This window comes from Pseudophryne corroboree, chromosome 4 (assembly GCF_028390025.1).
Source record: "Pseudophryne corroboree isolate aPseCor3 chromosome 4, aPseCor3.hap2, whole genome shotgun sequence".
Lineage (NCBI taxonomy): Eukaryota > Metazoa > Chordata > Amphibia > Anura > Myobatrachidae > Pseudophryne > Pseudophryne corroboree.
The window spans coordinates 41,975,285-42,002,530 of NC_086447.1; the positions used below are offsets into that span (position 1 = coordinate 41,975,285).

At 48.5% G+C, this 27,246-nt stretch overlaps 1 protein-coding gene across 2 annotated transcripts in view; it reads left to right on the plus strand.

Annotated features, from left to right (window-relative positions):
• LOC134908833 (uncharacterized) overlaps positions 1-18,163 on the plus strand; it is a 33,181-nt gene extending 15,018 nt beyond the window's left edge. The window contains exons 6-8 of one of the 2 annotated variants that reach the window (XM_063915006.1): positions 5,849-5,929; positions 7,616-7,828; positions 17,797-18,163. In XM_063915006.1, the coding sequence (XP_063771076.1) occupies positions 5,849-5,929; positions 7,616-7,828; positions 17,797-17,916 (414 nt within the window). In that variant the 3' untranslated portion in view covers positions 17,917-18,163. The remainder of the gene's footprint in view (positions 1-5,848; positions 5,930-7,615; positions 7,829-17,796) is intronic. The other variant, XM_063915007.1, reaches the window with a different exon arrangement.
• Positions 18,164-27,246: the final 9,083 nt, after the last annotated feature.

Consider the following 27,246-nt stretch of genomic DNA (forward strand, 5'->3'; position numbering starts at 1 on the left):
GGAAGCAGGGGGGCAATGGCAGAAGCTGCAAGGATTCTTCGCTGGCCGGAAAATCATGTGATAGCACTGTCAGCAGTGTTCATTCCGGGAGTGGACAACTGGGAAGCAGACTTCCTCAGCAGACACGACCTTCACCCGGGAGAGTGGGGACTTCACCCAGAAGTCTTCCACCTGATTGTAAACCGTTGGGGAAAAACCAAAGGTGGACATAATGGCGTCCCGTCTAAACAAACAACTAGACAGATATTGCGCCAGGTCAGGGGACCCTCAGGCAATAGTGGTGGACGCTCTGGTAACACCGTGGGTGTACCAGTCAGTGTATGTGTTCCCTCCTCTGCCTCTCATACCAAAAGTACTGAGAATCATAAGAAGGAGAGGAGTAAGAACTATACTCGTGGTTCCGGATTGGCCAAGAAGGACTTGGTATCCGGAACTTCAAGAGATGCTCACGGACGAACCGTGGCCTCTACCTCTAAGAAAGGACCTGCTCCAGCAGGGGCCTTGTCTGTTCCAAGACTTACCGCGGCTGCGTTTGACGGCTTGGCGGTTGAACGCCGGATCCTGAAGGAAAAAGGCATTCCAGATGAAGTCATCCCTACCCTGGTCAAGGCCAGGAAGGACGTAACCGCAAAACATTATCACCGCATTTGGCGAAAATATGTTGCGTGGTGGGAGGCCAAGAAGGCCCCTACAGAGGAATTTCAACTGGGTCGTTTCCTCCATTTCCTGCAAACAGGACTGTCTATGGGCCTAAGATTAGGGCCCATTAAGGTTCAAATTTCGGCCCTGTCGATTTTCTTCCAAAAGGAACTGGCTTCAGTGCCTGAAGTTCAGACATTTGTAAAAGGGGTACTGCATATACAGCCTCCTTTTGTGCCTCCAGTGGCACCTTGGGATCTCAATGTTGTGTTGAGTTTCCTAAAGTCACATTGGTTTGAACTACTCACCACTGTGGACTTAAAATATCTCACATGGAAGGTGACGATGCTGTTAGCCCTGGCTTCAGCCAGGCGTGTGTCAGAACTGGCGGCTTTATCATATAAAAGCCCTTATTTAATATTTCATTCTGACAGGGCAGAATTGAGGACTTGTCCTCAATTTCTACCTAAGGTGGTTTCTGCATTCCACATGATGCAACCTATTGTGGTACCTGCGGCTACTAAGGACTTGGAGGATTCCAAGTTGCTTGACGTGGTCAGGGCCCTGAAAATATATGTTTCCAGGACGGCTGGAGTCAGAAAATCTGACTCGCTGTTTATCCTGTATGCACCCAACAAACTGGGTGCTCCTGCTTCTAAGCAGACGATTGCTCGTTGGATTTGTAGTACAATTCAGCTTGCACGTTCTGTGGCAGGCTTGCCACAGCCAAAAATCTTAAAATGCCCACTCCACAAGGAAGGTGGGCTCATCTTGGGCAGCTGCCCGAGGGGTCTCGGCTTTACAACTTTGCCGAGCAGTTACTTCGTCAGGAGCAAATACGTTTGTAAACTTCTACAAATTTGATACCCTGGCTGAGGAGGACCTGGAGTTCTCTCATTCGGTGCTGCAGAGTCATCCGCACTCTCCCGCCCGTTTGGGAGCTTTGGTATAATCCCCATGGTCCTTACGGAGTTCCCAGCATCCACTAGGACGTCAGAGAAAATAAGAATTTACTTACCGATAATTCTATTTCTCGTAGTCCGTAGTGGATGCTGGGCGCCCATCCCAAGTGCGGATTGTCTGCAATACTGGTACATAATTATTGTTACCAAAAAATTCGGGTTATTGTTGTAGTGAGCCATCTTTTATAGAGGTTTCTCTATTATCATGCTGTTAACTGGGTTCAGATCACAAGTTGTACAGTGTGATTGGTGTGGCTGGTATGAGTCTTACCCGGGATTCAAAATCCTTCCTTATTGTGTACGCTCGTCCGGGCACAGTATCCTAACTGAGGCTTGGAGGAGGGTCATAGGGGGAGGAGCCAGTGCACACCAGGTGATCCTAAAGCTTTCTTTAGATGTGCCCTGTCTCCTGCGGAGCCGCTATTCCCCATGGTCCTTACGGAGTTCCCAGCATCCACTACGGACTACGAGAAATAGAATTATCGGTAAGTAAATTCTTATTTTTTTGGCATGTCTAACTGAATCCCCGTCTACTATTGTCATCCCATTCCTAGCAGCAGAACTAGAGGAGAGCCCATGTGTCATTGTGCGGCTTTGTGTCACGGTGGCCTCACGCGGGTGACAGGTGCGCAGTATACAGGGTGTATAGATTAGGGGGATACTGCTGCCTGGAATATCTACTCTTAGTTTTGCTAGTTTGCAGGTCACCATTAAATGTGTCACACGGTCAGTCTCCCTCACCTGTTGATAATAAATTAGGTTTCTATAGAAACACTAAGGAGCGCTAATAATATATTCATAAAAGTGATATTTTATTGTTTTTTTTCGAAATTAATTACCACAATATAAACAATTTATCTAGTAATTACAAGGTAACATAAAACCACATTAATAATTGAATATGCAGAATGTATATATATCCAGCTGATTGACTCATTTTAGAGAAGCAGTACTGCAGTCCAAGGTAAGACGTTATTGGAAGTCCTCCAATTTGGTATAGTTAAATATGAAATGAAAAAAGCGTCCCAATGCTTTTTTGGATAGAGGATGCTTTATTCACACCTCCTGATGAAACCGCCGTTCGTTTAGGGCGGAGAAACGCGTTGAGGGCTGCGGGCACTGCTTGTCCACTAAAGGAGTTCTCATTTATCCTCCAATACCCTGCTCTAATCTCGAGGTCTCCCCCTTGTTGGCGCCTGATGAGACGGTACATCCTTATGCTCCACCGCTGTGCTTGAGAAGCCCCGTCTGCAGACTGACTACTGAGAACCCGCGGCGCTTCCTCCTGACATGATAAGGAGGTTTACTTCCAGTCGCTCGTAGTTCATGCTGCAAATTGCCACCAACGGGAATCAGTCACCACGGGTGAGATCAGTGCCTCTTAAACGAGGAACTTTACAACAAATATAAAGCATCCTCTATCCAAAAAAGCATTGGGACGCTTTTTTCATTCCATATTTAACTATACCAAATTGGAGGACTTCCTTAATAAATAACGTCTTACCTTGGACTGCAGTACTGCTTCTCTAAAATGAGCTAATCAGCTGAATATATATACATTCTGCATATTCAATTATTAATGTGGTTTTATGTTACCTTGTAATTACTAGATAAATTGTTTATATTGTGGTAATTAATTTCGAAAAAAACAATAAAATATCACTTTTATGAATATATTATTAGCGCTCCTTAGTGTTTCTATAGAAACCTAATTTATTATCTCTAGTTTAAAGGGCATCCAGTTGCCACGTAGGAGCTGCTCTTTAACTAAAATCAAAACAAAATAATTGGTGCCTCTTAAATATATTTAATATTGTATTAGCGCCCGATTAAGCAAAGTTTATATACATTGCATGTTGTATCCCTCACCTGTTGCCATCACTGATCTTACAAAATAAATATGTAACTCCTTTACTCCGCCGAACCCAGCCCAAAATATACTCTAAGACTCAATGCCCGCTGATCAGAGGTGGTGGACAATCAAGTCCATTTGCTGGAAGAGCTGTGCAGTCTCCTGCAAATCACACACAAAAGCAAGTACCTGCCCCCTACATGAGCCTTCACCACCCCTAGGTCTCACTTACATAATCTTGTCCCTCTTGAAACCTCTTACAGTAAGTACGGGGAGCACCCAGTCCACACACCATCTCCCGTAAGACAGTAGAAACTTCTCTACCCCTGCAGATGCTGCCACCTTAGCCCATAAGTTGAAGAAGCGAGAACATGACGTCACACACTGCATTTGTGTATGCTGGTAATAAGTTTTATTATGAACGTTCATCATCTGTACCCACCACCTTCTGTAGGTCCCATGTGGATGGTCAGACTGGACGAAGAAGCAGGCGCTCATCGCTGCAATGAAACGTCTTCGTCTATCCATGTATAGTGTATATAATGGAACCAAACTGCTGTCTATAAGGATAAAGCAATTTGTAGTTATGTCCTAAAGCTTGGACCAAAATATTAATTGCCAAGTAAGCATTCATTGGGGAGGAATTCAATTGTTTTAAAAGTCTGTTGGGTGTCTGTTTTTTTCCCTTTGTATTATATAGGAAAAAACAGACACCCAACAGAATTTTCAAACAATTGAATACCCCCCCATTAATTCTACCTACACGTGGGGTTCTATAACCCGGTAACTTCCGATGTTCCGCCGTGTTTTGCCAGTAAAATCACTGCCCTTTAAATTTCAGGGGGAAAACACGATCGGAAGCGCCAGTTTTTAGAACCCCACACTTAAAAAATAAACCCCTTATAATTTTATAAGGGCATTTCCTAAAGTGCGCATTCACCAAACGGCGCGGCTCTTAGCGGTTCTGTGTGCGGTTTGTATACTGTGCGATTTACAAAAGGCCAAATTGCACAACACGCCGCATTATTTCATACTGTCAGATCTGGAACTGCCGTCCCGGTGTTTTGCACATTGAGAAAAAATCCAAACACTGCATCGTGTAATAAAGTCGCCCGTATCTGCCTACATTTGCGATCCCGTACGCAGAAAACATGGCGCCACTGTCTCGGCTCCCGCGGCCTTTCTACGTGACCATAGGGTTACTTACAGCAGATGGCTGATTATGGAAAGATCTGCGACCACCGCTGTGTGTTTGTACGCAGTCACTGGGATCTGCGAGGCCGTCGACGGGCGTCTCAGTACATTTCCAGGCAGCTGTGGCAGCAGCATGCCTTTGCACGGTATCTGTGTACGGGATCGCAGCTGCGATTATAGGGGGTCATTCCGAGTTGCTCGCTAGCTAGTTTTAGCAGCCTAGGGAGTGTATTTTAGCTTAGCAGAAGTGCGAACGCATGTGCAGCCGAGCTCTGCAAAAACAGTTTGTGCGGTTTCAGAGTAGCTCTGAACCTACTCAGCGCTTGCGATCACTTCAGCCTATTCGTGTCCAGATTTGACATCATACACCTGTGCCAGCCACTCCTGCGTTTTTTCAGCCACGCCTGCGTTTTTGCAAACACTCCCTGAAAACGGTCAGTTGACACCCAGAAACGCCCACTTCCTGTCAATCTTCTTGCGGCCGTCAGTGCGACTGAAAACTTTGCTAGAACCTGTGCAAAACAACAAATGCCTTTGCACCCGTACTTTACGAGTGTGCATTGCGGTGCATACGCATGCGCAGAAATGCCGCTTTTTAGCCTGATCGCTGCGCTGCAAACAACGGCAGCTAGTGATCAACTCGGAATGACCCCCCATAGTGTTTATATGGTGCCACAGTGGTTCTGCAGCTCCGTACACAGGGGTAACACCTATACCAAAGTGCATAAGTACACAGTGGTACAGACAATAACATGACTTTGCAGAGTGACATAATTGCGGAGCTCAGGTTACATAATGACACGCTGGAAGCATTCTCTGAATGTCGGTGATTATCTGTGTACACAGTAATAGTTTCCCCAGAGCTGCCAAAGATTCATATTGAATTGTTTAAACCTTTCAGCGTAACCGCGACGCAGCGATTATACAATATCAGGGGGTTATGCAATGGCCGCAGAAGATGGGGTGTGACATGTTTTCATCATCAGTAAACGTCCCCTGTGACCTTGAAGTAACGGTGAAAAATCCTTGATCTTTATTTAAATGGCCACAGAAATTCTGTAATGAGTCACATGATCATTAAGTACAGTATACGAGGCTCCGAAATAATCTTCCACTGATAGAGACTGAGACAGGGAGCGGGGCTGTAGGACATTGTATTACTGTGCATTGTGACTTACGCTGGGATTATTTCTGACCTAAGGTCTGGGACAAGCGGATGGCGAAGGAAGCCCGACACGTCATCAACGGCCCTCATATCTGTGGCCCTGGGATTGATATTAGGGTAAGTCTAAGTAGTGGTTGTGCCGCTGCCTCTGCATCGTGTCTGCGGCCGGATGTTTATATCCATTATCGTGACCTCACCATCAGGGTCGCAGAGGCGTAGCCAGTTATTACGCTCTGGTTTATTATATTTCACTAAGGTCTGACATCTGATTGCAATACTTATTTATATTTTTATTTATTAACAGTTTCTTATATAGCGCAGCAAATTCTGTTGCGCTTTACAATTGCAAACAACAATGATAAAACAAAACTGTGTAATATCACACAAACATAAAGGTAGGAAGGCCCTGCTCGCAAGCTTACACTCTATAGGGAAGTACTGTAGGCATTCATACACAAGGATAGATGTTATCTATCACATAAAGGTGGTCATTCCGAGTTGATCGCTCGCTAGCAGTTTTTAGCAGCCGTGCAAACGCTATGCCGCCGCCCACTGGGAGTGTATTGTAGCTTAGCAGAAGTGCGAACGAAAGGATCGCAGAGCGGCGGCAAAATATTTTTGTGCAGTTTCAGAGTAGCTTCAGACCTACTCAGCGCTTGCGATCACTTCAGACTGTTCAGTTCCTCTTTTGACATCACAAACACGCCCTGCGTTCGCCCAGTCACGCCTGCGTTTTTTCGAACACTCCCTGAAAACGGTCAGTTGACACCCAGTAACGGCCACTTCATGTCAATCACTCTACAGCCAGCAGTGCGACTGAAAAGCTTCGCTAGACATTGTGTGAAACTACATCGTTCTTTGTAATAGTACGACGCGCGTGCACATTGCGCTGCATGCGCAGAAGTACCGTTTTTTTGCCTGATCGCTGCGCAGCCAACGAAAGCAGCTAGCGAACAACTGGGAATGACCCCCAATGGTCCTGCCAGATTGCAGAGGCTCTTGGTGGGCTGTAAGATATGGTCACTCAGCAATGTTGGCCAGGGGTAGTGAAGAGCGAGAAAATATGTGTGGACTGCATAAAGGGGATGCAATTAGATAGGAAAGCATATGTAGGTTGAGTGAGCGGTTCTGGAATGTGATAAGCTAGCCTGAAGAGATGAGTTTTCTGGGAACGCTTGAAGGTTTGGAGACTAGAGGAGAGTCTTATTGTGCGTGGTAGGGTATTCCACAGAGTGTGCGCAGCCCGGATAAAGTCCTGCAATGGTGAGTGGGAGCGAGTAACGAGTGTGGATGAGAGTCGTAGATCTTGTGCAGAGCGAATTCGCCGGGTTGAGAGATATGGTGAGATAAGCAAAGAGATGTACATAGATGTAGTATGGTTAATAGTCTTGTGCGTGAGTAAAAGTATTTTATATTGAATACGGTAGAATACCGGTAACCAATGGAGGGACTGACAGAGTGGATCTGCAGACGATGAACGTCTAGCGAGGAAGATTACCCTCGCCGCTGCATTCAGAATGGATTGTAGCGGAGAGAGTCTCTTTTAGATTAGACTAGCTCCGCCCCTTTACCTGGATTTCCTTTAAATGAGTCCGTGTGTGTTTGCATAGTCTGCGGTTCTATTACACTATTAGATGAGACATCACACAGTTCCCAGTCATAGAACCATACTGTTTTCCATCTGCAGCGTTCACAGGTTCTGCTGCAGTTTCTTTCACCTTTGAACAATCTGCTCTGACTTATTACACGCTTCTTGTGATCGCTTTCCCTGTAATTGGGGTCTTGTGTTTCCTGTGTGAGCAGAACAACCACATCCTGACTGCGTCCTGGGTGGCGCAGAACGCTCTGCAGCTGTGGGAGCTGAGGACCCGCAGCCTGATACAAGACGTTCCGTTTCCCGCCTCCGTCCTGCACGGGGAGTTCCTCTACGCAGCCCGGTTCTGCGCCGACGACGTGGTCCTGGCGGGCGGGAGCGGAACGTGCAGCGCTCTCGCCATCAACGTTAACACGCAGGAGGTAAGTCACATTCTGTGGCCGAATACTTCACCAACAGATTAACCAATAACATCGTACACGATTTGTGCAAAAACAAATGTTTGATATCGTTGAGTCCTATAATATATTTTTCTGATGAAACATTCCACAAATATTATGCATAAAAAAAAACCTTTATTAGCTGATTAAGGCTCCTGAAAAATCGTAACTCCAGCGGAAATGGCTGTTTGGAGGAATTGGGGCGTTTTGCAGTTTATCCAACGTTACCGTCAAGGAGGGCTTTCACCATTGCCGCAGGCTCCCTCTCATCCATAGGTTTCCCAGTCTTTGCATGGGACAGCTAGGTATCAGCAAGGAAAGTTGCGTTCTACATAGCACCACTATCATCTCATCACTACAGCATCGTATGTAGCAGCGGTGATTAAAGAGAGGAGGGCCCGTGGGAAGGCTCGGTGTGGCCCCCCTATTCTCTCCGCGGCGCAGTTTCTAGTAGACCCTGACACGTTTCCCCGTGACTTATGTACTGCGCATGCACAAGTCTCCAGGAAAATGGCCGCCACTCCATTTTCCTAGTGATTTCTGCAGCGCTGACATGGAGAGGTAATTAAACTGAGTGCGGGATGTGTAGTGCTGCCACACTGCCTGCTCCCATTATAGTTCCACCGCTGGTATCTAGGAGAAAATGCTGTATTAGTAGAACGCAGCATTTCTGCTTTCTTTAAAAAAAAATGAATTTCCTACATTTTATATGAGAGAACAGGTGGTTTCTACCTTATAAGCTTCCTTTTATGCTCTGAGGAGCCTGTTCAGTCAGTATTTCTTCATTTATTAATGCTGTATGCCATGGATTCCCAACCGCAGTCCTCAAGGCACACTAACAGGCCAGGATTCATGGATAGCTAGCTGAGCTGTACACTTGTGGTCATTCCGAGTTGTTCGCTCGCTAGCAGTTTTTAGCAGCCGTGCAAACGCTATGCGGCCTCCCACTGGGAGTGTATTTTAGCTTAGCAGAAGTGCGAACGAAAGGATCGCAGAGCGGCTACAAAATAATTTTGTGCAGTTTCAGAGTAGCTTCAGACCTACTCAGCGCTTGCGATCACTTCAGACTGATCAGTTCCGGTTTTGATGTCACGAACACGCCCTGAGTCCGCCCAGCCACGCCTGCGTTTTTCCTGGCACACCTGCGTTTTTTTGAACACTCCCTGAAAACAGTCAGTTGACACCCAGAAACGCCCACTTCATGTCAATCACTCTGCGGCCAGCAGTGCGACTGAAAAGCTTCACTAGACCTTGTGTGAAACTACATAGTTCATTGTAATAGTACGTCGCGTGTAGGCATTGCGCCGCATACGCATGCGCAAAAGTGCAGTTTTTTTCCTCATTGCTGCACAGCGAACGAATGCAGCTAGCGATCAACTTGGAATGACCACCACTGTACCCAATAGCAGTTGTCATCCTGCAGATAGATACAGCGCTACCCGGATCCGGGCTGTACGAGTCCTTGGAGAAAGATGGCCGCCGTTATCCCTACAGGTTGCAACTCTGAACATCTTCCCGCAGCATGTAAAATATGTAGATGGCGCCTTAATTTGCCTGACTGGCTAGTAACTTGTAATACAGGTTGAGTCTCCCTTATCCAAAATGCTTGGGACCAGAGGTATTTTGGATATGGGATTTTTCCGTATTTTGGAATAATTGCATACCATAATGAGATACCATGGTTATGGGACCTAAATCTAAGCACAGAATGCATTTATGTTACATATACACCTTATACACACAGCCTGAAGGTAATTTTAGCCAATATTTTTTATAACATTGTGCATTAAACAAAGTGTGTCTACATTCACACAATTCATTTATGTTTCATATACACCTTATACACACAGCCTGAAGGTCATGTAATACAATATTATTAATAACTTTGTGTATTAAACAAAGTTTGTGTACATTAAGCCATCAAAAAACAAAGGTTTCACGATCTCACTCTCACTCAAAAAAGTCCGTATTTCGGAATATTCCGTATTTCGGAATATATGGATATGGGATACTCAACCTGTACTGTCATTTTATCCTGTGCTGGCGTGTTTGCCATGATCAGTGTCTATTACGGGAAACTCAGGGCTTTTTTAGTTGAATTTATATTCTTGTTTTGTGTGCTCTGGTTGCTGTGAGCACAAGTAATCTGGGATTAGCGGAAGGCTTTCCCCTCTTTCCTTCCCCCCAGGAGAGTGTCCGTCACCTGTATAGAATATACTGTGTGTTGACAGGCGCTTTACGCACCTGGATTTGTGTATAGTAAATGTGTTTGTGCTGGATAATCCCATAACCGAGACGGAGACACAGCTACCGCGGTTCATACATAACCCATCCCACAGAGGCTCGGTACTGTACTCCTGGATAATCCATCTTTTCTTATCAGGTGGCCCCATTCTCGCTGTACTTCTGTCCATTCACCCAATACAGGTGTCACTGGTTTCCCTTCCAGATTCTCCCTATACAGTATTACTCAGTGGTGATACAGACAGCAGATGTCCCTGTGCAGCGTTACTCAGTGGTGATACAGACAGCAGATGTCCCTATACAGTATTACTCCGTGGTGATACAGACAGCAGATGTCCCTGTGCAGCGTTACTCAGTGGTGATACAGACAGCAGATGTCCCTGTGCAGCATTACTCAGTGGTGATACAGACAGCAGATGTCCCTGTGCAGCGTTACTCAGTGGTGATACAGACAGCAGATGTCCCTGTGCAGCGTTACTCAGTGGTGATACAGGCAGCCGATGTCCCTGTGCAGCGTTACTCAGTGGTGATACAGACAGCAGATGTCCCTGTGCAGCATTACTCAGTGGTGATACAGACAGCAGATGTCCCTGTGCAGCATTACTCAGTGGTGATACAGAAGGCAGATGTCCCTGTGCAGCATTACTCAGTGGTGACACAGACAGCAGATGTCCCTGTGCAGCATTACTCAGTGGTGATACAGACAGCAGATGTCCTTGTGCAGCGTTACTCAGTGGTGATACAGACAGCAGATGTCCCTGTGCAGCGTTACTCAGTGGTGATACAGACAGCAGATGTCCCTGTGCAGCGTTACTCAGTGGTGATACAGACAGCAGATGTCCCTGTGCAGCGTTACTCAGTGGTGATACAGACAGCAGATGTCCCTGTGCAGCGTTACTCAGTGGTGATACAGACAGCAGATGTCCCTGTGCAGCGTTACTCAGTGGTGATACAGACAGCAGATGTCCCTGTGCAGTATTACTCAGTGGTGATACAGACAGCAGATGTCCCTGTGCAGCATTACTCAGTGGTGACACAGGCAGCAGATGTCCCTGTGCAGCATTACTCAGTGGTGATACAGACAGCAGATGTCCCTGTGCAGCGTTACTCAGTGGTGATACAGACAGCAGATGTCCCTGTGCAGCGTTACTCAGTGGTGATACAGACAGCAGATGTCCCTGTGCAGCGTTACTCAGTGGTGATACAGACAGCAGATGTCCCTGTGCAGCGTTATTCAGTGGTGATACAGACAGCAGATGTCCCTGTGCAGCGTTACTCAGTGGTGATACAGACAGCAGATGTCCCTGTGCAGCGTTACTCAGTGGTGATACAGACAGCAGATGTCCCTGTGCAGCGTTACTCAGTGGTGACACAGGCAGCAGATGTCCCTGTGCAGCGTTACTCAGTGGTGATACAGACAGCAGATGTCCCTGTGCAGCGTTACTCAGTGGTGATACAGACAGCAGATGTCCCTGTGCAGCATTACTCAGTGGTGATACAGACAGCAGATGTCCCAGTGCAGCGTTACTCAGTGGTGATACAGACAGCAGATGTCCCTGTGCAGCGTTACTCAGTGGTGATACAGACAGCAGATGTCCCTGTGCAGTGTTACTCAGTGGTGATACAGACAGCAGATGTCCCTGTGCAGCGTTACTCAGTGGTGATACAGACAGCAGATGTCCCTGTGCAGTATTACTCAGTGGTGATACAGACAGCAGATGTCCCCGTGCAGCGTTACTCAGTGGTGATACAGACAGCAGATGTCCCTGTGCAGCGTTACTCAGTGGTGATACAGGCAGCAGATGTCCCTGCAGTGTTACTCAGTGGTGATACAGACAGCAGATGTCCCTGTGCAGCGTTACTCAGTGGTGATACAGGCAGCAGATGTCCCTGCAGTATTACTCAGTGGTGATACAGACAGCAGATGTCCCTGTGCAGCGTTACTCAGTGGTGATACAGGCAGCAGATGTCCCTGCAGTATTACTCAGTGGTGATACAGACAGCAGATGTCCCTGTGCAGCGTTACTCAGTGGTGATACAGGCAGCAGATGTCCCTGCAGTATTACTCAGTGGTGACACAGACAGCAGATGTCCCTGTGCAGCGTTACTCAGTGGTGATACAGACAGCAGATGTCCCTGTGCAGTATTACTCAGTGGTGATACAGACAGCAGATGTCCCTGTGCAGCATTACTCAGTGGTGACACAGGCAGCAGATGTCCCTGTGCAGCATTACTCAGTGGTGATACAGACAGCAGATGTCCCTGTGCAGCGTTACTCAGTGGTGATACAGACAGCAGATGTCCCTGTGCAGCGTTACTCAGTGGTGATACAGACAGCAGATGTCCCTGTGCAGCGTTACTCAGTGGTGATACAGACAGCAGATGTCCCTGTGCAGCGTTATTCAGTGGTGATACAGACAGCAGATGTCCCTGTGCAGCGTTACTCAGTGGTGATACAGACAGCAGATGTCCCTGTGCAGCGTTACTCAGTGGTGATACAGACAGCAGATGTCCCTGTGCAGCGTTACTCAGTGGTGACACAGGCAGCAGATGTCCCTGTGCAGCGTTACTCAGTGGTGATACAGACAGCAGATGTCCCTGTGCAGCGTGACTCAGTGGTGATACAGACAGCAGATGTCCCTGTGCAGCATTACTCAGTGGTGATACAGACAGCAGATGTCCCTGTGCAGCGTTACTCAGTGGTGATACAGACAGCAGATGTCCCTGTGCAGCGTTACTCAGTGGTGATACAGACAGCAGATGTCCCTGTGCAGTATTACTCAGTGGTGATACAGACAGCAGATGTCCCTGTGCAGCGTTACTCAGTGGTGATACAGACAGCAGATGTCCCTGTGCAGTATTACTCAGTGGTGATACAGACAGCAGATGTCCCCGTGCAGCGTTACTCAGTGGTGATACAGACAGCAGATGTCCCTGTGCAGCGTTACTCAGTGGTGATACAGGCAGCAGATGTCCCTGCAGTATTACTCAGTGGTGATACAGACAGCAGATGTCCCTGTGCAGCGTTACTCAGTGGTGATACAGGCAGCAGATGTCCCTGCAGTATTACTCAGTGGTGATACAGACAGCAGATGTCCCTGTGCAGCGTTACTCAGTGGTGATACAGGCAGCAGATGTCCCTGCAGTATTACTCAGTGGTGATACAGACAGCAGATGTCCCTGTGCAGCGTTACTCAGTGGTGATACAGGCAGCAGATGTCCCTGCAGTATTACTCAGTGGTGACACAGACAGCAGGTGTCCCTGTGCAGCGTTACTCAGTGGTGATACAGACAGCAGATGTCCCTGTGCAGCGTTACTCAGTGGTGATACAGACAGCAGATGTCCCTGTGCAGTATTACTCAGTGGTGATACAGACAGCAGATGTCCCTGTGCAGCATTACTCAGTGGTGACACAGGCAGCAGATGTCCCTGTGCAGCATTACTCAGTGGTGATACAGACAGCAGATGTCCCTGTGCAGCGTTACTCAGTGGTGACACAGGCAGCAGATGTCCCTGTGCAGCGTTACTCAGTGGTGATACAGACAGCAGATGTCCCTGTGCAGCGTTACTCAGTGGTGATACAGACAGCAGATGTCCCTGTGCAGCGTTACTCAGTGGTGACACAGGCAGCAGATGTCCCTGTGCAGCGTTACTCAGTGGTGATACAGACAGCAGATGTCCCTGTGCAGCGTTACTCAGTGGTGATACAGACAGCAGATGTCCCTGTGCAGCATTACTCAGTGGTGATACAGACAGCAGATGTCCCTGTGCAGCGTTACTCAGTGGTGATACAGACAGCAGATGTCCCTGTGCAGCGTTACTCAGTGGTGATACAGACAGCAGATGTCCCTGTGCAGTATTACTCAGTGGTGATACAGACAGCAGATGTCCCTGTGCAGCGTTACTCAGTGGTGATACAGACAGCAGATGTCCCTGTGCAGTATTACTCAGTGGTGATACAGACAGCAGATGTCCCTGTGCAGCGTTACTCAGTGGTGATACAGACAGCAGATGTCCCTGTGCAGCGTTACTCAGTGGTGATACAGGCAGCAGATGTCCCTGCAGTATTACTCAGTGGTGATACAGACAGCAGATGTCCCTGTGCAGCGTTACTCAGTGGTGATACAGGCAGCAGATGTCCCTGCAGTATTACTCAGTGGTGACACAGACAGCAGATGTCCCTGTGCAGCATTACTCAGTGGTGATACAGGCAGCAGATGTCCCTGTGCAGCGTTACTCAGTGGTGATACAGACAGCAGATGTCCCTGTGCAGTATTACTCAGTGGTGATACAGACAGCAGATGTCCCTGTGCAGCATTACTCAGTGGTGATACAGGCAGCAGATGTCCCTGTGCAGCGTTACTCAGTGGTGATACAGGCAGCAGATGTCCCTGTGCAGCGTTACTCAGTGGTGATACAGACAGCAGATGTCCCTGTGCAGCGTTACTCAGTGGTGATACAGACAGCAGATGTTCCTATACAGCATTACTCAGTGGTGATACAGGCAGCAGATGTCCCTGTGCAGTGTTACTCAGTGGTGATACAGACAGCAGATGTCCCTGTGCAGCGTTACTCAGTGGTGATACAGACAGCAGATGTCCCTGTGCAGCGTTACTCAGTGGTGATACAGACAGCAGATGTCCCTGTGCAGCGTTACTCAGTGGTGATACAGACAGCAAATGTCCCTGTGCAGCGTTACTCAGTGGTGATACAGACATCAGATGTCCCTGTGCAGCATTACTCAGTGGTGATACAGACAGCAGATGTCCCTGTGCAGCATTACTCAGTGGTGATACAGACAGCAGATGTCCCTGTGCAGTATTACTCAGTGGTGATACAGACAGCAGATGTCCCTGTGCAGCGTTATTCAGTGGTGAACTGGTGATACAGACAGCAGATGTCCCTATGCAGCGTTACTCAGTGGTGATACAGACAGCAGATGTCCCTGTGCAGCATTACTCAGTGGTGATACAGGCAGCAGATGTCCCTGTGCAGCGTTACTCAGTGGTGATACAGACAGCAGATGTCCCTGTGCAGCGTTATTCAGTGGTGATACAGACAGCAGATGTCCCTGTGCAGCGTTACTCAGTGGTGATACAGACAGCAGATGTCCCTGTGCAGCGTTACTCAGTGGTGATACAGACAGCAGATGTCCCTGTGCAGCGTTACTCAGTGGTGATACAGAAGGCAGATGTCCCTGTGCAGCGTTACTCAGTGGTGATACAGACAGCAGATGTCCCTGTGCAGTGTTACTCAGTGGTGATACAGACAGCAGATGTCCCTGTGCAGCGTTACTCAGTGGTGATACAGACAGCAGATGTCCCTATGCAGCATTACTCAGTGGTGATACAGACAGCAGATGTCCCTATGCAGTATTACTCAGTGGTGATACAGACAGCAGATGTCCCTGTGCAGCATTACTCAGTGGTGATACAGACAGCAGATGTCCCTATGCAGTATTACTCAGTGGTGATACAGGCAGCAGATGTCCCTGAGGGGGTTATTCAGAGGGGTGGCACTCGATATACAGTACCGGCTGTAGGGATCCCGACGCTCAGCTTTCCGGCGCCGGAATCCAGACCGCCGGGAAACCTACAGCTGTTCTCCCTCTTGGGGGGTCCACGACACCGCTGTAGGGAGAATAAATAGTGTGGCGCGCATAGCCAATAGCGTAGCGCGCCGTGCCCGCAGCATGGCGAGAGCAGCGAGCCCGCAAGGGGCTCTTTTGCGATCACCCCGCTGTCTGCATACCAGCGGTCGGGATCCCGACAGCCGGCGAGTCATACTACACCCATTCAGTGATGAGCGCAGCCCTTGCTTCTCGCAGTAAGATCTGCGTCCATCTGCTCACATGCTGGGAGCCTCCCAGTACAGGGCAAGGCTGCCCAGCATGTTTGTGGCACCACCCCAATTTAATTGCGGACGCATTGATTTGAGGTTGACCCGTGGCTGCGCTGGCAGATGGTCCAGAGACATGTTTTTCGAAACGGCTGCGCGTGATGTCACGCAGCTGCCCTGAAAACGCTCCTGACATGCTCGTTTTGCTCACTGTGCCCCCGCAACGCCGTGTCGCTGGCTATGCGGTCAATCACCATAGGGCTGCATCCTTCCGCCCACCCAATAACACACAGGACCTGCAGCTACTTACAGTACCTGCCTGTCCCACCCAATAACTCGCAGGACCTGCAGCTACTTACTGTACCTGCCTGTCCCACCCAATAACTCACAGGACCTGCAGCTACTTACTCTACCTGCCTTTCCCACCCAATAACTCACAGGACCTGCAGCTACTTACTGTACCTGCCTGTCCCACCCAATAACTCACAGGACCTGCAGCTACTTACTGTACCTGCCTGCCCCACCCAATAACTCACAGGACCTGCAGCTACTTACTGTACCTGCCTGTCCCGCCCAATAACTCACAGGACCTGCAGCTGCTTACTGTACCTGCCTGTCCCACCCAATAACTCACAGGACCTGCAGCTGCTTACTCTACCTGCCTTTCCCACCCAATAACTCACAGGACCTGCAGCTGCTTACTGTACCTGCCTGTCCCACCCAATAACTCACAGGACCTGCAGCTACTTACTCTACCTGCCTTTCCCACCCAATAACTCACAGGACCTGCAGCTACTTACTGTACCTGCCTTTCCCACCCAATAACTCACAGGACCTGCAGCTACTTACTCTACCTGCCTTTCCCACCAAATAACTCACAGGACCTGCAGCTACTTACTGTACCTGCCTTTCCCACCCAATAACTCACAGGACCTGCAGCTACTTACTCTACCTGCCTTTCCCACCAAATAACTCACAGGACCTGCAGCTACTTACTGTACCTGCCTGTCCCACCCAATAACTCACAGGACCTGCAGCTACTTACTGTACCTGCCTGTCCCACCTAATAACTCACAGGACCTGCAGCTACTTACTGTACCTGCCTGTCCCACACAATAACTCACAGGACCTGCAGCTACTTACTGTACCTGCCTGTCCCACCCAATAACTCACAGGACCTGCAGCTACTTACTGTACCTACCTGTCCTACCCAATAACTCACAGGACCTGCAGCTACTTACTGTACCTGCTTGTCCCACCCAATAACTCACAGGACCTGCAGCTGCTTACTGTACCTGCCTGTCCCACCCAATAACTCACAGGACCTGCAGCTACTTACTCTACCTGCCTTTCCCACCCAATAACTCACAGGACCTGCAGCTACTTACTCTACCTGCCTTTCCCACCCAATAACTCACAGGACCTGCAGCTACTTACTGTACCTGCCTTTCCCACCCAATAAGCGGTCACTAAAGTTCATACCAAATACCAATAAATTATATACCAGCCAGAGGTTCCGACTTGTGCTGTAACCCATGGCAACATATGAGATTTTAGATGTAAGTCTAAGTTGTTATAGAGTGACGAACGTTAGTATCTGATTGGTTCCTGTGGGTTATAGCATAACCTTATTGGGAATAGATAGAAAGTAACTTTGTACCTTGGTGAAACCATGTTGCACTGCAGTGGGGCAGATATAAATGGCCCTGATTCAGATGCGTCGGCAGCAGCGCCTACTGGCGGTCTCCTGCCTGCGACTTTATTCAGCTGGCGCTACAACCTCCTTCCCTAGTGTACACCTGTGCGTCCGTATGTGTAAGGACTGAGACGGCCTATTTGATGTACTCCATAATATCTTCCTTTACAGATTCTCGGAGAGGTTTCGCTGTCCAATAAGACCGTGCAGACGGTAGACGCTGCCCGCGACGGTCAGGCTGTGGCGGTGGCAGGAGTTGGCGGTAATCTTCACATTGCAGAGTTCTGTTGATGCACTGCAAGCGCAGCAGAGTGATAATATCCGACCAAGAAGCAGATGCTAAACCCGAACCATCCAGATGTGGTCAGGACGGAATCCGGGGCATGGGGGGAGGGGTCTCATTACATTTTACCCAGAAACTGGTTTATGAAATATACATTATACTGTATATCACATTGTATATCCTAGTTCCTTACAGTGCCAGAAATATTCTATGTGCAGTGTATCCAGTACAATGAAACTATTACTACTTGTTCCAGTCTTGGTGTGTGTTTGGTGACTGTTGCGCATCAGATCCTGGCGTCAGGAGACTCGGCTTAGTCTAGATAAACTCGCTGGTGTTCAGGGAATAAACCTGGAAATCTCAGGACCCCGATCCTAAAAGGAGATTTCTATAACCCTACTGACGCTGAACTAGAAGGATGTGATGAAGAGGGTGAGGGGAGGCGTTCGGGATCCCGGCACTGCTCAGAAAGCTGTCATTGGGACCCCCGTCATGGGTCGCAATGCCGATGCCGGAATCCTGAATGTCGGGATCCCAAACGAAGGACTGCCGAGGAGGGTTAGGCACCACTGGGTAGTGTTAGAGTTAGGCTGCGGTGGACGGAGGGTTAGGTTTAGGCTGCAGGGTGGGAGGGTTAGGCTGCGGTGGACGGAGGGTTAGGTTTAAGCTGCAGGGTGGGGGGTTTAGGGTTAGGCTGCGGTGGACGGAGGGTTAGGTTTAGGCTGCAGGGTGGGAGGGTTAGGGTTAGGCTGCGGTGGACGGAGGGTTAGGTTTAGGCTGCAGGGTGGGAGGGTTAGGCTGCGGTGGACGGAGGGTTAGGTTTAGGCTGCAGGGTGGGAGGGTTAGGCTGCGGTGGACGGAGGGTTAGGTTTAGGCTGCAGGATGGGAGTGTTAGAGTTAGGCTGCGGTGGACGGAGGGTTAGGTTTAGGCTGCAGGGTGGGGGGTTTAGGGTTAGGCTGCGGTGGACGGAGGGTTAGGTTTAGACTGCAGGGTGGAAGGGTTAGGGATAGGCTGTGGTGGACGGAGGGTTAGGTTTAGGCTGCAGGGTGGGAGGGTTAGGCTGCGGTGGACGGAGGGTTAGGTTTAGGCTGCAGGGTGGGAGGGTTAGGCTGCGGTGGACGGAGGGTTAGGTTTAGGCTGCAGGGTGGGAGGGTTAGGCTGCGGTGGGCGGAGGGTTAGGTTTAGGCTGCAGGGTGGGAGGGTTAGGTTTAGGCTGCGGTGGGCGGAGGGTTAGGTTTAGGCTGCAGGGTGGGAGGGTTAGGCTGCGGTGGACGGAGGGTTAGGTTTAGGCTGCAGGGTGGGAGGGTTAGGCTGCGGTGGGCGGAGGGTTAGGTTTAGGCTGCAGGGTGGGAGTGTTAGAGTTAGGCTGCGGTAGACGGAGGGTTAGGTTTAGGCTGCAGGGTGGGGTTTTAGGGTTAGGCTGCGGTGGACGGAGGGTTAGGTTTAGGCTGCAGGGTGGGAGTGTTAGAGTTAGGCTGCGTCGGACGGAGGGTTAGGTTTAGGCTGCAGGGTGGGAGGGTTAGGCTGCGGTGGACGGAGGGTTAGGTTTAGGCTGCAGGGTGGGAGTGTTAGAGTTAGGCTGCGGTGGACGGAGGGTTAGGTTTAGGCTGCAGGGTGGGGGGTTTAGGGTTAGTCTGCGGTGGACGGAGGGTTAGGTTTAGGCTGCGGTGGACGGAGGGTTAGGTTTAGGCTGCAGGGTGGGAGGGTTAGGCTGCGGTAGACGGAGGGTTAGGTTTAGGCTGGGGGACCTAGGCTTACGGTTAGCCACAACCGGGAGTCGGCAGACGTGAGAGTTCAGCAATATAGCCGCTAGATTTGAAGGAGCCGCAGTATTTTTAAAGCTAAAGTCAGGTCGTCCTTGTGCCTTTTAATATAAATGTTGAGAGCTCATGTTTTGCCTATAAGCGATCAGTTCTGATGTCATCACCTCAGTGTTCATTGTAACAGAGTTTCCCAAGCTTTTATTTTATTTATTTGCACCAACCATTAGTGGCTGTAGAAGCACCTGCATGGAATATTTGCTCTGGTGCAAAATTGAGTGGAAATCGGCTGTACGTGCTCTACTGTAATGGATGTCCTCTCCAAGCGTCCTGAGCCAGCCAATCAGGAGCCTTTTAGACATGACCGTGGTCTGCCTTTCTCAATGCAGCTGACCTGGGTCAGACCCGGGAATAATCCTGTTCGCTACCCGGATTGTGAACCCGGAACAGACCTGGGATGCACGACCCAGTCCGAACCTTTCACACCGAGCCAGGATCCGGGTCATTCCGGCTTGTCCCAGCAATATCCCAGGTCAGAGGCTTGGTGTTAAAGGGGTAAAAGAGAACTGACCCAACAGCCTCATGCTGCTATATAGTCACAGGGGTGGTAATTCAGATCTGATAGCAGCAGCAAATTCTTTAGCAGATGGGCAAAACCATGGCCCTCATTCCGAGTCGTTCGTTCGGTAATTTTCTTCGCATCGCAGCGTTTTTCTGCTTAGTACGCATGCGCAATGTTCGCACTGCGACTGCGCCAAGTAATTTTGCTATGAAGATAGTTTTTTTACTCACGGCTTTTTCTTCGCTCCGGCGAACGTAATGTGATTGACAGGAAATGGGTGTTACTGGGCGGAAACACAGCGTTTTATGGGCGTGTGGATGAAAACGCTACCGTTTCCGGAAAAAACGCAGGAGTGGCTGGAGAAACGGAGGAGTGTCTGGGCGAACGCTGGGTGTGTTTGTGACGTCAAACCAGGAACGACAAGCACTGAACTGATCGCAGATGCCGAGTAAGTCTGAAGCTACTCTGAAACTGCTAAGTAGTTTGTAATCGCAATATTGCGAATACATCGTTCGCAATTTTAAGAAGCTAAGATTCACTCCCAGTAGGCGGCGGCTTAGCGTGTGTAACTCTGCTAAAATCGCCTTGCGAGCGAACAACTCGGAATGAGGGCCCATGTGCACTGCAGGGGGGGGGGGTTCCGGTATGAATGGTCGACCATGTTATGGTCGACAGTCATTAGGTCGACCACTATTGCTCGACATTGACATGGTCGACATGGTCACATGGTCGACACATGAAAATGGTCGACACGTGAAAGGTCGACACATGAAAAGGTCGACATGAGTTTTTTTTAACTTTTTTGGTGTCGTTTTTTGCGTTAAGTGACTGCTTCGCTCGCCATGCTTCGGGCATGGTGCCTTGGCTCCGCTACCGCTTCGCTCGGCACAGATTACTGTTCCCATCGTAGTCCACGTGGATCGTAAAGTATGGAAAACTTTCCCAAAATATTTTTTTTTTAAACCTCATGTCGACCTTTTCATGTGTCGACCTTTTCATGTGTCGACCAGTTTCACGTGTCGACCATGTCAATGTCGACCAATAGTGGTCGACCTAATGACTGTCGACCATAACATGGTCGACCATCTGAACGGATACCGGGGGGCAGATGTAACATGTGCAGAGAGAGTTAGATTTGGGTGGGCTATATTGTTTCTGTGCAGGGTAAATACTGGCTGCTTTATTTTTACACTGCAATTTAGATTTCAGTTTGAACACACCACACCCAAATCTAACTCTCTCCGCATATGTTACATCTGCCCCACCTGCAGTGCACATGGTTTTGCCCAACTGCTAACAAATTTGCTGCTGCAGTCAGATCTGAATTACAGCAGGCCCAGAGTTTGGTGACTGTATTCTATATATAATCAGTGACGTCTCCCTGCACAATGTCATCTATACAACCCTTCCGTGATTGAGGCCCTCTCTCCGTGCTGCCCCCTGTATGGGAGCGATGGCGTAACACTGCCAGGCAGCTCTTGTCGGCCCGTCACCCTCCTGTCCATCCGGTGCCTGTTCTGTCACACACTTGGCAGCTCGTGAGTGAATCTGTGATCAGCGCAGGCACTTTCATCCTGCGCCAGCTCCACGAGCCCGTGTCCTCCCTGTCCCAGCCCCACCCGTGGCTGTAAGGCCCGTCAAATGATTTACCCCCTTTGATTAGAGAAATTCCCAGCGACGTAGTGTACATAACGGCGCTGAGCAGAGAGATGAAGCCGGGTCGGGGGCAGCGACCCCTTGGGAAGAAGCAGAAAGAAGGAAAGACGCTTTGATGGGGATCAGATAACATCTCAGAGTGTACACGGTGTTTACATCTCCTGCTGCGACTAACATGTCCTGTATCGTGAGGACCCGGGAGAGACATGTGGTCGGATTAAAGGTTGCGTGACAGTGTATGAATGTGCTCGGTGTGTACTTTACGCCTCTAAGTAACGTTCCGTACAGGGCGTCTCCAGTACCATTAAACAGTTGGATGCATTCACATCCACCAAAGCCAGCTGAGAAGCATGGACCTGTAGGTCACTGTAGGACATCAGCCCATGGATCATCCGGGGGCACATTGCAGAGGGGTACTAGTGCAATTGGGATGCCCCAGATTGCCCACCCTTTGAGCAGTAACCGTTACCAACATGGGTCACCTGTCATTTCATCACACTGCCCTTTTAGGAAAAGGGTAACGTGGTATTGTGCGCCCAGTGATGTGCTGGAATGGATGGGAGGACAGGATGGTGCCCTGGTCTAGCCAGCTTGGGTTTATTGGGGTCAGCCTAGGCAAATAGGGGGACAGTCCTGGCATTAGGGTGCTTCTTGACGGGTACAGCATGTGCGGAGACTGTGCAGGAGGTAGAAGAGTGTGCCTCCCACCTCAGTCATCTGCACAGCAGCCTAGTAGGTAAGTGGAATGTATTGTAACATAGTGGTCCAGACTGCAGGAAAAGAACCTCAAAATTTCGCTACAGCATGTGTCTCACACATTCCTAGTTACACTATCCCAAATGGGCTCAGCTAGAGATCACTTTGGCTTCTAAGGGGCTACAGATATCATCATGACAGATGTGCATGTTACACAGCAGCTTCACCGGAGCTTTATGAAGCAACCAAAATGATGTTTATTGCACAGCTCTGGTGTATAACACAAGCACCGCCTGAGTCCTGGTTCTGTTACCCCCATCTCAGGACACATTGTAGCAGTAAGAGTTATTCTATTGCACAGCTCTGGTATATAACACAAGCACCGCCTGAGTCCTGGTTCTGTTACCCCCATCTCAGGACACATTGTAGCAGTAAGAGTTATTCTATTGCACAGCTCTGGTATATAACACAAGCACCGCCTGAGTCCTGGTTCTGTTACCCTCATCTCAGTACACATTGTAGCAGTAAGAGTTATTCTATTGTACAGCTCTGGTATATAACACAAGCATCGCCTGAGTCCTGGTTCTGTTACCCCCATCTCAGGACACATTGTAGCAGTAAGAGTTATTCTATTGCACAGCTCTGGTGTATAACACAAGCTCCGCCTCAGTCCTGGTTCTGTTACCCTCATCTCAGGACACATTGTAGCAGTAAGAGTTATTCTATTGCACAGCTCTGGTATATAACAAAAGCACCGCCTGAGTCCTGGTTCTGTTACCCCCATCTCAGGATAGATTGTAACAATAAGAGTTATTCTATTGCACAGCTCTGGTATATAACACAAGCTCCGCCTCAGTCCTGGTTCTGTTACCCTCATCTCAGGACACATTGTAGCAGTAAGAGTTATTCTATTGCACAGCTCTGGTATATAACACAAGCTCCGCCTCAGTCCTGGTTCTGTTACCCTCATCTCAGGACACATTGTAGCAGTAAGAGTTATTCTATTGCACAGCTCTGGTATATAACACAAGCACCGCCTGAGTCCTGGTTCTGTTACCCCCATCTCAGGACACATTGTAGCAGTAAGAGTTATTCTATTGCACAGCTCTGGTATATAACACAAGCACCGCCTGAGTCCTGGTTCTGTTACCCTCATCTCAGTACACATTGTAGCAGTAAGAGTTATTCTATTGCACAGATCTGGTATATAACACAAGCTCCGCCTCAGTTCTGGTTCTGTTACCCCCATCTCAGGATAGATTGTAGCAGTAAGAGTTATTCTATTGCACAGCTCTGGTATATAACACAAGCATCGCCTGAGTCCTGGTTCTGTTACCCTCATCTCAGTACACATTGTAGCAGTAAGAGTTATTCTATTGCACAGATCTGGTATATAACACAAGCTCCGCCTCAGTTCTGGTTCTGTTATCCCCATCTCAGGATAGATTGTAGCAGTAAGAGTTATTCTATTGCACACCTCTGGTATATAACACAAGCACCGCCTGAGTCCTGGTTCTGTTACCCCCATCTCAGGACACATTGTAGCAGTAAGAGTTATTCTATTGCACAGCTCTGGTATATAACACAAGCACCGCCTGAGTCCTGGTTCTGTTACCCTCATCTCAGGACACATTGTAGCAGTAAGAGTTATTCTATTGCACAGCTCTGGTATATAACACAAGCACCGCCTGAGTCCTGGTTCTGTTACCCTCATCTCAGTACACATTGTAGCAGTAAGAGTTATTCTATTGTACAGCTCTGGTGTATAACACAAGCACCGCCTGAGTCCTGGTTCTGTTACCCTCATCTCAGGACACATTGTAGCAGTAAGAGTTATTCTATTGCACAGCTCTGGTGTATAACACAAGCATCGCCTGAGTCCTGGTTCTGTTACCCTCATCTCAGGACACATTGTAGCAGTAAGAGTTATTCTATTGCACAGCTCTGGTGTATAACACAAGCACCGCCTGAGTCCTGGTTCTGTTACCCTCATCTCAGGATAGATTGTAACAATAAGAGTTATTCTATTGCACAGCTCTGGTATATAACACAAGCACCGCCTGAGTCCTGGTTCTGTTACCCTCATCTCAGGACACATTGTAGCAGTAAGAGTTATTCTATTGCACAGCTCTGGTGTATAACACAAGCACCGCCTGAGTCCTGGTTCTGTTACCCCCATCTCAGGATACATTGTAGCAGTAAGAGTTATTCTATTGCACAGCTCTGGTGTATAACACAAGCATCGCCTGAGTCCTGGTTCTGTTACCCTCATCTCAGTACACATTGTAGCAGTAAGAGTTATTCTATTGCACAGATCTGGTATATAACACAAGCTCCGCCTCAGTTCTGGTTCTGTTACCCCCATCTCAGGATAGATTGTAGCAGTAAGAGTTATTCTATTGCACACCTCTGGTATATAACACAAGCACCGTCTGAGTCCTGGTTCTGTTACCCCCATCTCAGGACACATTGTAGCAGTAAGAGTTATTCTATTGCACCGCTCTGGTATATAACACAAGCACCGCCTGAGTCCTGGTTCTGTTACCCTCATCTCAGGACACATTGTAGCAGTAAGAGTTATTCTATTGCACAGCTCTGGTATATAACACAAGCACCGCCTGAGTCCTGGTTCTGTTACCCTCATCTCAGTACACATTGTAGCAGTAAGAGTTATTGTATTGTACAGCTCTGGTGTATAACACAAGCACCGCCTGAGTCCTGGTTCTGTTACCCTCATCTCAGGACACATTGTAGCAGTAAGAGTTATTCTATTGCACAGCTCTGGTGTATAACACAAGCATCGCCTGAGTCCTGGTTCTGTTACCCTCATCTCAGGACACATTGTAGCAGTAAGAGTTATTCTATTGCACAGCTCTGGTGTATAACACAAGCATCGCCTGAGTCCTGGTTCTGTTACCCTCATCTCAGGATAGACTGTAGCAGTAAGAGTTATTCTATTGCACAGCTCTGGTATATAACACAAGCATCGCCTGAGTCCTGGTTCTGTTACCCTCATCTCAGGACACATTGTAGCAGTAAGAGTTATTCTATTGCACAGCTCTGGTGTATAACACAAGCATCGCCTGAGTCCTGGTTCTGTTACCCTCATCTCAGGATAGACTGTAGCAGTAAGAGTTATTCTATTGCACAGCTCTGGTATATAACACAAGCACCGCCTGAGTCCTGGTTCTGTTACCCCCATCTCAGGACACATTGTAGCAGTAAGAGTTATTCTATTGCACAGCTCTGGTATATAACACAAGCACCGCCTGAGTCCTGGTTCTGTTACCCTCATCTCAGGACACATTGTAGCAGTAAGAGTTATTCTATTGCACAGCTCTGGTGTATAACACAAGCACCGCCTGAGTCCTGGTTCTGTTACCCCCATCTCAGGACACATTGTAGCAGTAAGAGTTATTCTATTGCACAGCTCTGGTGTATAACACAAGCACCGCCTGAGTCCTGGTTCTGTTACCCCCATCTCAGGATACATTGTAACAGTAAGAGTTATTCTATTGCACAGCTCTGGTGTATAACACAAGCACCGCCTGAGTCCTGGTTCTGTTACCCCCATCTCAGGACACATTGTAGCAGTAAGAGTTATTCTATTGCACAGCTCTGGTATATAACACAAGCACCGCCTCAGTCCTGGTTCTGTTACCCCCATCTCAGGATACATTGTAACAATAAGAGTTATTCTATTGCACAGCTCTGGTATATAACACAAGCACCGACTGAGTCCTGGTTCTGTTACCCCCATCTCAGGACACATTGTAGCAGTAAGAGTTATTCTATTGCACAGCTCTGGTATATAACACAAGCACCGCCTGAATCCTGGTTCTGTTACCCCCATCTCAGGATACATTGTAACAATAAGAGTTATTCTATTGCACAGCTCTGGTATATAACACAAGCACCGCCTGAGTCCTTGTTCTGTTACCCCCATCTCAGGATAGATTGTAGCAGTAAGAGTTATTCTATTGCACAGCTCTGGTATATAACACAAGCACCGCCTGAGTCCTGGTTCTGTTACCCCCATCTCAGGACACATTGTAGCAGTAAGAGTTATTCTATTGCACAGCTCTGGTATATAACACAAGCACCGCCTGAGTCCTGGTTCTGTTACCCCCATCTCAGGATAGATTGTAGCAGTAAGAGTTTTTCTATTGCACAGATCTGGTATATAACACAAGCACCGCCTGAGTCCTGGTTCTGTTACCCTCATCTCAGGATAGATTGTAACAATAAGAGTTATTCTATTGCACAGATCTGGTGTATAACTAAAGCACCGCCTGAGTCCTGGTTCTGTTACCCTCATCTCAGTACACATTGTAGCAGTAAGAGTTATTCTATTGTACAGCTCTGGTGTATAACACAAGCACCGCCTGAGTCCTGGTTCTGTTACCCTCATCTCAGGACACATTGTAGCAGTAAGAGTTATTCTATTGCACAGCTCTGGTGTATAACACAAGCATCGCCTGAGTCCTGGTTCTGTTACCCTCATCTCAGGACACATTGTAGCAGTAAGAGTTATTCTATTGCACAGCTCTGGTGTATAACACAAGCATCGCCTGAGTCCTGGTTCTGTTACCCTCATCTCAGGATAGACTGTAGCAGTAAGAGTTATTCTATTGCACAGCTCTGGTATATAACACAAGCATCG